The sequence below is a fragment of the Leishmania braziliensis genome, chromosome 32 (genome assembly GCF_000002845.2).
Source record: "Leishmania braziliensis MHOM/BR/75/M2904 complete genome, chromosome 32".
In the NCBI taxonomy this organism is placed as follows: domain Eukaryota; phylum Euglenozoa; class Kinetoplastea; order Trypanosomatida; family Trypanosomatidae; genus Leishmania; species Leishmania braziliensis.
The window spans coordinates 502,490-513,592 of NC_009324.2; the positions used below are offsets into that span (position 1 = coordinate 502,490).

The 11,103-nt window shown below is 54.3% G+C and overlaps 2 protein-coding genes across 2 annotated transcripts; both read left to right on the plus strand.

The window, feature by feature from the left end:
* Positions 1-3,780: 3,780 nt before the first annotated feature.
* Positions 3,781-5,262, plus strand: LBRM_32_1420 (conserved hypothetical protein; the record flags this gene model as incomplete). The annotated part of the gene is made up of 1 exon (XM_001567449.1): positions 3,781-5,262. One exon carries the CDS (start codon positions 3,781-3,783, stop codon positions 5,260-5,262), a length of 1,482 nt encoding a protein of 493 aa, XP_001567499.1.
* Positions 5,263-7,119: 1,857 nt separating this feature from the next.
* LBRM_32_1430 (conserved hypothetical protein) lies at positions 7,120-9,402 on the plus strand (the record flags this gene model as incomplete). The annotated part of the gene is made up of 1 exon (XM_001567450.2): positions 7,120-9,402. One exon carries the CDS (start codon positions 7,120-7,122, stop codon positions 9,400-9,402), a length of 2,283 nt encoding a protein of 760 aa, XP_001567500.2.
* Positions 9,403-11,103: the final 1,701 nt, after the last annotated feature.

An 11,103-nucleotide genomic window follows, 5' to 3' on the forward strand; every position in this document is an offset into this window, starting at 1 on the left:
CCGCGACGGATCTCTCTCTCTCCCCTCTGTTTTCTCTTGTGTCAGCTTTTTCTGTTGAGCAGGAGAGGAGGCGGAGGTTCAGAGCGACAGGCACTCCCAAAATGACCAGCATCACATTCACATCATGGAGCCCCACTACGGCCGCACAAGGCCACGATGCCTTCTCAGCGCTCTGGCTGTCGTTCCCTCCCCCCCCCCTCCCTCTCTCTCTGTCGCTTCTCATTCGTTTTGCTGGTACACTACCGCAGCCTTCTGCATTACTGTTGTCGGTTGTTTCAGCTCATGCCAAGTGGTACATGACACAGTGACAGGTACAAGCAACCTCGCACATCAGATAGCCTGTACTTCTTCTCGTAGGCAGTCGATCAACATGCAGGGCTGAGCTGATCTTTGTGAGAGGGGGGTCTATGCGATGGCGGAGATCCCTGCCAAAAAGGAGTAGTGCTAAGCGCACCTCACACCAGGGCGGGAGATCAACAATGTGGAGCTCGTGGAGCTCAGAAACGAGACCTTTGCCACCTCGCCACGCCACGTGCTGCAGACTGAGGTCTAGAACCCGACCTCCAAAGGACGCGCCGCCGGCGCGTCGAGGCTTAGGGGTGCAGTACTACTGCCTTTTTACAGTCACGCGAGCGGGATGCGCGGCAGACGGTAGAGATGATGATGCAGTCTGTGGTGTACGGCTAGGAGAACCAGCTGGACAAACGCGGCGAACAACCATCTGCAACTTCAGTTTGCGGAGAGGGACATTGCCGATGTCGTACAACGCACCAGCATGGAGTTTCACCAGGGCAATGATGGCCTTGGGCGTCTGTTCGACCATCTTTGGCACCACTTCAAGAGAGGCTTCCACGACTAGAACCGCAACAGACTGCCGACGCTGTTTGTGATGGTTGGCAACGTGCACGAGCGCAAGGGTATCAAGGGTGCCAAGCAGCTCAGGTGGACGGGTCTGCGAGGTGATCATGCCTTCTTTGAGGTACTCCAGCATGCCATGGGCGTTGTCGAGTCCCTCGATGTGTTTCAGCAGAGGAACAATGATGTAGAACTGCTCGATGCAGACTTCCTTGAGGAGCACATCTACTTCTCTGAGCATGTCCTTGAAGATGGCGGGACTAGCATACAGACAGCTGTGGAATGTGGCTATCGACATGAGGCGCACTGCACTATGGCGAGTGCTGAAGTACTAGCCTGACTGCGTTCATCGCATCTTTGCAATTAACTGCTTGAACACAGTCCTGCTCGGCTACAGCATGATTTGCTTTGTGCTTTCCCCGGTACCTGTGCACCTCAAGGTAAGATTTGCGACGCCAGCGGAGACGAGAGCACTGTGGTGGATCTGCATGCGCAGACAGCGCACGAAGCATTACATGCTAAGCCTGTGGGTAGTCGCTGGGTTGTGAGTAGCTGCCGATGTGATTTTTTCTCCCTGCGTGAGAATGTGTCTGCTTCGTGGCTCAATTGTGGAACTCCTTACCACGTGCGCTTTCGGAGTGTTCATGAGTGGCTCTGTGCGGGGCCCTTTACGAAGAGTTTATTCACTTTCTCTCTCTCTCTCTCTCTGTGAGCTTCGTCATGCCTTCCATCGAGTGGTTTTCCACTGCTTACGCCCCTCACCACCGACTGCTCTCTCGATTTTAGCCTTCCGCTCTTCCTCACCGTATGCGTCTCTTTGTTGCGCTGTTGTGTTCTGCCCTTGGGGGGGGGGGGGACGAGTTCTGTGCCCTACTCTCTTGTTCGTTTTCTTTTAGTAGTGCTATGGTTGTCTGTGCGGTATGTGTGTAATGTCCTCCTCCTCCTCTTCTCTCCGTCTCTGCCCCGCTGGTGAAGGCGATATTTTTCTTTTGTGGTCAATTCCTCGCTGTGATGATGTCAATGGCGACCTCTACCGCCGCAATGCGAATAACAAAATCGCTGTGAGGATAACGAGGGAGATGTAACAGGTGTGAAGCGAGTGGGCACCGTACACGTGCCTCGGTATGACTGCGGGTGGGTGTACGCGACACGCACTGACCAACAAAGGCCACTCAGTTTTCTACACAAGCGTAAACGTTTCTCTTTTTTTTTTTTGCTATCGCACTGTACCGCCCCAAGAGTGGAGGAAGGTGTAGAGCTCGAGGTGTGAATAGGTTGCAGCCTGCATCTCCACCTTCACATACGGGGCCTTCTTTTGGCTTTAAAAGTGCTGCTCTCCTTCCGTGTCACTCCTCCATAGTGTCCTCATTCATCTCCTTTTTCCCTTCTTCCCCCCCCCCTCCACACCACCAAAAAAAAAGAAAGAACATCTCTTATCGGCTTTCTCTAGACGCTCGGAAAGCTACTCGGTGCTCGACTGTTACAACACGCACAAAAAACGCGCACGAGCTCGGAGTGCAACTCAATCACTCTCGCGTCAACTTCTTTTCCATTGCTACTGTGCCTCCCACTAGTCTTTCTGGGTGTTGGTGTAGTATTCCTACTTGAGAACGCCTCTTCTCTCTTTCCGCGCGCGTGTGTGTGCGTGTGCGTGCCACGTTGTCACTTGTGCACACCTCGATGTTCGTCCCTTTTAATATACATTTATTTGATTCGTGCTTCCGTTGTCCTTTATCCGCTCCTTATTCTCTCTGATGACGAGAGGAGTGTGGACCCCCCCCCTCTGTGTGAGATCTCAGGGTCCTGTACTCGCTCGATGGGGGGAGGGGGAAGCCAAGCAGCCCTCCCCCCCCTCTCTTCCCTATCCCTGCCAGTGCAGAAGCACTTTGGGCGGTGGCAGGGCCAGGTGGCGACGACGCAGGGGAGGTCCGAGCGATGAATCGCTACGGATGTCAGCGGTCAAGCCCTGGAGATGGTGGTGCGTTGGCGAGACCTGCGGCCGTGAACACACGCTTGCGCCCTCCATGCGATGGAGGACGCGTGAACGGTACTCGAGTTCATCCCACCCGTCCCCTCGCTACCTACTGCTGTGGGGGGCCTGAGTGTGCCACCCAGTGAGGGAATGCCCCAGGTGGCGACTGGCACAAGGAAAGCGGCTGTGGGGCGTCCTGCGGTGCGGGCGAGTGGGAGGGAAGAGAAGGGGTGGTGGTTGGGGGTGGCGCAGAGACCCTGCTCGTATGAAAGTAAAACCTCGACTATTCTGGTATTCCTCTCTCTATGCATGGTGATAAGTGGCTATCCTTCGGGCCTCAGTACTATGGCCAGACTGTTGTCTGCTATATGATCTGCGTGTACGTGTGCCGAGTGGTGAGTGGGCGAACAGGAGAGTCACGTGTCTGCTGGTGTAGTGTGGACGCTATTGACGGTACAGAGAGGCTGCCTCCGTGGTTGCTTTGTAGCCTTTTTCACGCCTCGAAACGATGCCACCGGAACGCCTTGTTCTTACTTGGTTCTCGTGACTTCCTTGTATGTGTGTGTGTGTGTGTACTGCGACTATGTTGAGGGCGTGTGAAACTCCGTAACTTGAAGAGCAGGTGCCGCTTCTGAGGAAGACTCCTCCGCAGTGACACACACAAGCGGATGTGCAGGGGATTACCTCAACTCCGTGAATCTCTCTGACAACTTGGAATGCCTTTTTCGTTGGTGTTCTTGTGCATCTTGTATCCACCTTGCAAGTCTGTCTGTTATGGTCCGTGCACACCGCGCTCACTCTCACGTGTTGCTCTCTCTCTCTATCCCTCTCTCTCTCTTGCCCTCATCCTACTAGACGCCATCCCTGACAGTGGCTGACAGATAGTGAGAGAGAAACATCTCATCTGCTACAAAAAAGTGCCTCATCTTCTTTTCAAGTGCTTCTTGAGAGAGATGGTAAAGCCGTCCGAAGTGCCGGCGACGATGCCGGAGATGGACATGCTCAACGCTCAGCAAGAGGCGGCCATCGAGGAGTTTCTAGCGAAGGTGGATGAGCGGTACCGTGGAGAGGTGCCATACTGCATCGCACGTGAAAATACCGATGAGCGCCGGCGTATGTTTGGCTACAAGACGCTAAAGGCGCGAAAGTGGAAAGTCGCGCATGCGCTGGAGATGGTGGAGAAGACGGTGGCGTTTCGTGCGCAGCACGGCATCGACAAATGGAAGCTGTTCCCCTGCGCCTTTCCTCTCCGCGGATTCGAGGAGGAGAAACTGTGTAGCATGCTCACGGAGCTGCCAGGCGGTGCCCACCTCTTTCCTCGGGAAGGCGTCACGGAGGTGGACCGCTGCTACCGTGCACTGCAGAGTTCTTACGTGAACGTGTACCATTACTGGGACAAGGGGGGCCACCCGGTGCTCTACGACTGCTGCGGTCAAGCAGATGTGACAGAGATTCTTCGTGAGGTCGCCCGCATCACCCCTCTCGGCAAGTCGCTCGTCGATGTGATTGTCCCGTATCACCTGTACATGAACGAGGTGCAGTACTACTTGGTTCGGTATGGGGACAAGTTGTTAAAGGAGACCGGCGGCCAGGCTCTCATGGGGATCACCGTCATCATCGACATGGAGGGGATCAGCTTCAAGGTTGTGCAGAAGCGCTTCATTCAAATTATCCGCGCCATCTTCGACATTGATCAAGCCTACTATCCAGAGATGCTTCACCGCCTCTTCATACTCAACGCCCCCTCGTTTTTCCGAATGGTCTACGGCTTGGTGAAAGGCAGCCTAGATGAAAACACGCGGTCCAAGGTGGTCCTCAGCACAGACAAGAAGGAAGGGGAAGAAATCCTCAAGCGCGTCATTGAGGAAGACAAAATTCCGCGAGCGCTGGGGGGCACCTGCAGCTGTGACGGCGGCTGCCTTCCACGCTACGCAAAGCCGAATGGTGGCAGCCACTGCGGCACAAATGAGGTGGACACCCACATCTCTCCCGACGATGGTCCTACAGAGACAGTGGGCATCAGCAAGGGCAAGCAATTCGTACGCATCTGTGAGCTGGACTCTGGTGACCACTTCACGTGGGAGTTCGTTGTTGATGGCATGCACGAGGTGCTTTTCTCTGTCGCGTTCTCACCGTCCGTTGAGGTGCAGAGCGGCGGCCGTAGCAGCGCGTGCTGGAACGGTGTTGTTGCACCTAGCGCGACGACGACTGCCACGAGCGTCTCAGTCCCTAACCCTGCAAGCCGTTGCACGTCCAAGGAGAGTAGAGACAACCGCACGGTGTTGATCATCAAGGATGGAAAGGTACCGTTGGACGCCGACTCTTTTGTCGCCACTGAGCAGGGAACGCTGACGCTGACGTGGAGCAATAAGGCGGCGTGGTTGCACGCTCGTCAGGTGCATTTTCGGGTGTGGCACCATAAATGCACCCTGTAAGAAGTGATTTGGCGTGTTAGCAGGGGGACTTGGCATACCCCATGTGGTCCCTTTGCCCGCGAGAAGCTTTAAGGGGCAACATTAATCTACGAGGATGAGAACACTCCTTTCCTCTGTGCAACTCGTTCACCGACCTGCGCGTTGAATTCGTCCTCTCTCACCATGAGGTTCTGCGTTCTTTACCAAGCAGCATGGTGCATATACTTGTCTCTCTCTCTCTGTGTGTGGGTGTGCCAGTATACGCTTGATCTTCCCCACTGGACCCTCTCGAGACCGAAAAGCACACATCGTGCCCCCATATGCAACGTGGTGCTGCTCTTCTGTGGTGCGCTTCGCTGTGCGATCGCCGCCTCTTCGTTTCTTTTCCTTTTCTCTTCGGGCTTTCCTTCCCTCTTTCCCACCCCTACCCCCTCTTACCCAACTACGCGTGTGCTGGTGCGCGAGTCGCTTGTCTGGCTGTTGAGTTGCATAGTTTTTGGGGGGAGAGGGGAGGTGTTCTTCTTGGGCTTTGAGTACATGCGTATCTAGTTCTGCTCATTTGGTTCTCAGTGAACTCATCGCCTAACGAATGCTGGCTCTGCAACACAACCGCGTTGTTGCAGGTGTAAGGGCCACTTCGACCTTAAAGTGTGGTTTAATAACTACTGATTTGCATAATTGAAGTTTCTGTTATATATATAAATATATATGTACGTACGTATGTCTGTGTGTATATATTGTTCGAAGGGCTTAATGTGTCGCTCCCCTTTTCTTTCTTTTTTTTGCAGCGAAACGCGCATGCATTTGGCAGTGCTGGCGCATCCCGTCATCCACGCCCTTGCCTGGGCTCGCATTGTCCGGGCCTCACCTCGCCTTCTTCTTTCCCTATACTGAGGATGACTCGTGTCACCCATTTATGCAAAGAAAAAAAGAGACAAACAGTAACGGCGGTTCGCGTGGGTGGCGGATGCTCTGCCTTTCTGCTTTACACGGCTGCGGAAGGTGCAAGTGCGAGGTGGCGCGGAGGACATGCCGTGGTCTCACTTGCGAGGTGCCTTACAACCATGACTACTTCGCTTGCTGCAGAGTCCACGGCGGAGCAAAATAGATGGTTTTCGTCATATTGCTGAGAGTATCCTCTTTGATGCTCTTCACAAAGTCTCATGCAGTACTCTGTAACACAGTCTGCATGTTTCTCTCTTTCAGCGGTCTCTCTCCTATGTTTTCCGTGACTTATCCCACCTCCATTTATAAACCAACTTGTCCTGTCTCCTTTGCCTTTGCGTGCATGTTTGGGTTCCACAGCTGGGCAACTGGGTGTGCCACCGACTCTCTACTAGTAAGTCACTCGCAGAAGGCACAATCTAAGCTGGGGTATCTTGCGGTCACTTTGCGCTCTAACTGCGTCCGGTGGTTGTAAGGTGGTGTCTCTCCTTTTTTTTTTGCCTCCCTGAGCGCTGCTTTCCGCTTCTCAGAGGTGCGCGAGACTGTGTTACCAATCCTCAGTACACACACACGCACATATCCCCCCCTCTTCTCTCTTTCGCTTGCTCCACTGGCAGCCTAAGTCTTCATATCCTCTGCGGCGACTCGTCTTGCAGCTGCTCTTCTAAACTTAGCCGATAGCGTGCTGCGCAGATTGTCATTTTCCTTCGTGACAGCGGTCTCTTTTCCTCGTGCGCGCGCGCGTGTGTGTCTGTGTGTGTGCGTGCCTGCCCAGACACCCGCTGGTGTAGCACAGAAGTGGTGTGCACGTGTGTGTATGTATCACTTGGATGCCAAAAGCGCAGAGAGAAGCACGCGCCACTCCACCACCCCCCCCCTTTCCTTTCCCTTCACCCGGATTAGTGTTTGTGGGTTAATTCACTTCTCTTACCAATGATCGGCACACGGTCACCGGCGGTCGAGGGAGCCCATGCCTACAAGGATAGCGACCTCCTTTCGTCTACCACAGACTGCATCCAACTCAGTAGCAAGGACGAGAATTGCGTGACTGAGGCGATCAAGGTCCTCCAGCAAATCTTGAAGAAATCTACGGTGAATAGCGGTACGTCGACAACGTCCACAGACGAGGCCACCGACAGCGGGATTGCCGTGGAGCATCTTGCCGATTTTTCGCACGGGCTGATGCCTGGCGAGGCGCGCTACATTGTCTACCGGTACCTAAAGGCCAATGATATGAACATTCCAAGGGCCCTCGAGAGTATGACGCGGTCAACTGAGCGGCGCAAGAAGCAGAGCATCAACAAAATGGCGCTGTTCCCTTGTCTTATCCCCATGAAAGGGTTTGACCAACGGTCGATATGCGATGAGCTAGGGCTTCCTTTCATTAACAACATCTCTACCAGCATGCGCTGCCTGGACGCTGAAGGACGACTTCAACTCGAACGCGAGCAGCTCAACGACTGCAACGTGCATCACGAGGAGCTTTACGCCAACCTTATGACCCCTGAAGGGACAGCCATGTCAGGGCCGACGAACCGCGAGCTCAGCGATCGCCTCTCGTCAGAATTATCTGAATGTAGATCACCGGCAGCTTCCTCCTCCGTGCTCACCGCTGACCGTGCTAACGGGAAGTCAACCCTCGAGAGGGATGACAGCGCAGAGACGCAGCGAGCCGTCGAGTCAGAGAACGACCACTCGCCCTCCAGCGAGCGGAGGGGCAAGGGCAATGGGAGCAAACATAGCGGATCGATGTGGCGCTCTTTCTTATCTCTCATTCCCTTTGACCGCTTTAAGAGCACTACCCGTTCGCCAAACTCGTCAACCTCCCCGCTGCAGAGAAGGTCTAGCATGGCCACCGAAACGAGGAGACACAGCCGCTTCCACTCTATCCTCTCCCTGAGCAGCGGTAGGAGTGACGGAGAAGAGGAGCAGCTGGAGACGGCAGGGTTGAAGGAGATGGAATTCCTCAACACGGCAGGTGCGGCCGTGCCGCTGCCGGAAACACCGAACACTCTGTACGCTGACTGCCTCAACTTTCATGGTATATTGGAGCCGATCGTTGCAGTCATTACAAAGCACGTGCCATTCGCATTTCACTACTGGGACCTTGAGGGACATCCTGCCATGTACTGCCGCCTTGGTGGAATGGACTCGAAGAAACTGATTCAGGAGTTGTTTGAGCTCACCCCGATCGATGCTGAGCCACGCGCACTGGCGGTGCTGTTTAACACGTACGCTTTACTGGTGGTCGAGCAGCTCATCCGCTACTGCAACCGCCGAAACCGTGGAGGCGACGAGGGTTGCAATGGCCTCCTGTCCCCACCACAGCGCGAGAGTGGAGAGGACCAGGACTGTGCGTCCTCATCACCCTTGAGCACCGGACGCCTCGGTCAGAAAAAGCCACGTGTCGGCTCATGTATCATCGTCGTCGACTGCGCTGGACTGAAGGTTCGACGGTACCTGTACAGGCCGCTGTTTGTGATGGTACGCTCGATTGTGCGAATGAACACGTACCACTTTCCAGAGCTGGTGCGCCATGTCTATGTCACAAACTGCACGAACGTCGTGAGTTGGTCCTATTTGCTCTTGCAAGGAATACTGGCGAAGACGACGAGAGCGAAGGTCACCTTTTGTAGTAAGCACAACACAGCTGCCACACTGTGCGAGAACATCAGCAGAAGCTTTGTGCCGCAGGAGCTGGGGGGCGAGTGCCAATGTCCAGGAGGCTGTATTCCGTCCGTTGCTGTATCGTTCAGCGGCGCGAACTCGTCTGCACTCAGTCGCAGCAACCTCGACGTGCAGTCGAGTCTTTCGACGCAAATCGGCGAGAGCAGCACGGATCAGGCGACTCAGTGGTTTGTTGAGGAGGCACTTGTCCCTCGCCATCTCCTCTGCACTGCCAAGCGGCTTGTGCTGAAGGCACGAGAATCACGCAAGCTGTCTTTCGCGATGAACGAGGGGAGCGAGATCATTTGGGAGTTTGCGGTAAAGCACAGGCGCGACGTAACCTTCTCGGCTGTCTTTATTTCTGCCGACAACGACGGCGCGATGCTGTCGCTGGTGCCGCGTCGTCGAGTGCAGAATGAGGCGGGTCATTATATCTGCTCCTCCATCGGCACAGCCATCTTCGAGTGGAGCAACAAGCATAGTTTCTTCAGTAGATGCCAACTGAGCTTGAAGGTGTACCATGAGGATGTTTTTGTCGCCTCTGTGTGAGGAAGCGGCGCAGGACGAAATGGCAACACAGCACCAAAGCTGCTACTTCAGGGACAGGTCTCGGAATTTTCTAGCCGATGGAGTGGAGGAGCCATCTCGCTTTGGGGGTGGAGGTGTGCATCTCCTGTTGGACCACTTGCAGGTGTATCTGTACTTGTTAGTGTAAAAGATATTCAGGGATGCGATTTGGACAGGAGGAGAGAGCTTGAGGGAGAACGTAGTACTGAATGTGCACCATACTTCATTCGTATTCAACGATGTCTTTTTTTTTTTCTTTTTTTCTCTCTCGCTCAAGCCTTTATGTCTTCCACGTCTATGAACGCAGGTCGGCATCTGGTATCCGCTCTGCATCTGATAAACAAGCCCATCGCCAAGTTTCTCAGTCACGGAATGAATCAGTGCTCCTGCAGAAGGAATGCTCCCCAGTGTCTATTTGACGGCTTGGGGTGCCGCTCTCCCGTACCTCGAAGAACGCATTACTACGAGCACCGACTAAGCGTATGTGTGTCTTTCGGGGCCTGTGACTTTGTCGAAAAACAGCGTTCATGCGGTGAGGCGCTTTAGCATGTGTGTGTGTAGGGGAGGAGGGGGGGTGCATTCGCGATGGAGCTCCTTAGAGACGGCAAAATCCATGTGTACCCTGGCCGGTCCCAACTCGCACCATTTCAGCATCTGTTTCTTCTCCCGACAGCGAGTGCAGGCGGCTTCAATGAGTGTGACGCGAACAGCTTCCAGACACGTGTTGTGGGCGGGGTTCACGTGGCGATGGGTGTACTCCTCGGACAACTGCACCACCCCACCCTCAGCAACTTCATGATTGCACCATGCGCAACCAGAATTGCTACATGACTCGGCCATCCACCTTCTTCCTAGCCCTCGAAGCCTATGAGGCACTATCGGTAATCGGTATAACGGTTGCGCTGAGCTCCACGAACACCAGGCTTGGTGATACCAGAGAACCCCAGGCTCAACTGACTTTCCGGCAGCTGCCCATCGGAGCTAAGCGGATGCCGGGACCCCTTTCTGCACCATGAAGACCGCAGCCGCATGGAGAATACTTCCGTCTGGCATAGCTCCTCCAGCGCGAGAGAAGGGTGATGTGGACGTGGGGATCAGTGGAATGTGTTACGCTGGATTGGCCTGAGCCTTACTGTTATTTATTTACCTAGGGAGCCCTGCAGTCGTTTTGTGGTCTAGAAAGAGAGTGAAGAGGAGAGGTGGAGCAGGAGCTCTCCCTCCACCTCCAACCTCCCCAGGGGGACGACTTTACCACCTCATGTACGTTTGCTTTTCTTTTGGGGCGGGCGCGAGTCTGTTTTTTTTTTTTTTTCATGCTTCTGCTGTGGCTGCATTTGAGGAAGAAAAGCCGATGTTCGCCCTCCCCCCGCCCCCTCGGAACAAAAAGCAAAAAACGTTTGTCTCGTCGGTTCTCTCCTGGCATGTCTTCCTCCTTCTTCACGTGTACCTGTATGTACTCGGACTCCTCATTAAGGGCGCGCTCTGTGATTCTGTTATGAGAATATCGCTCTATCGTTGAACTCTTTTTTTGTTTCTCTTACAACAAAAGCTATGCATGACTGTAGTGTTGTGTCACACTTGGTCTCGTGTTTGCCGCTGACAGCTCTCTCGCCATGCACCACTGCTGCCCACTTTCGCCTATGTTTCTACTTGCACCTCACATCGACAAGCACACAAAATGGG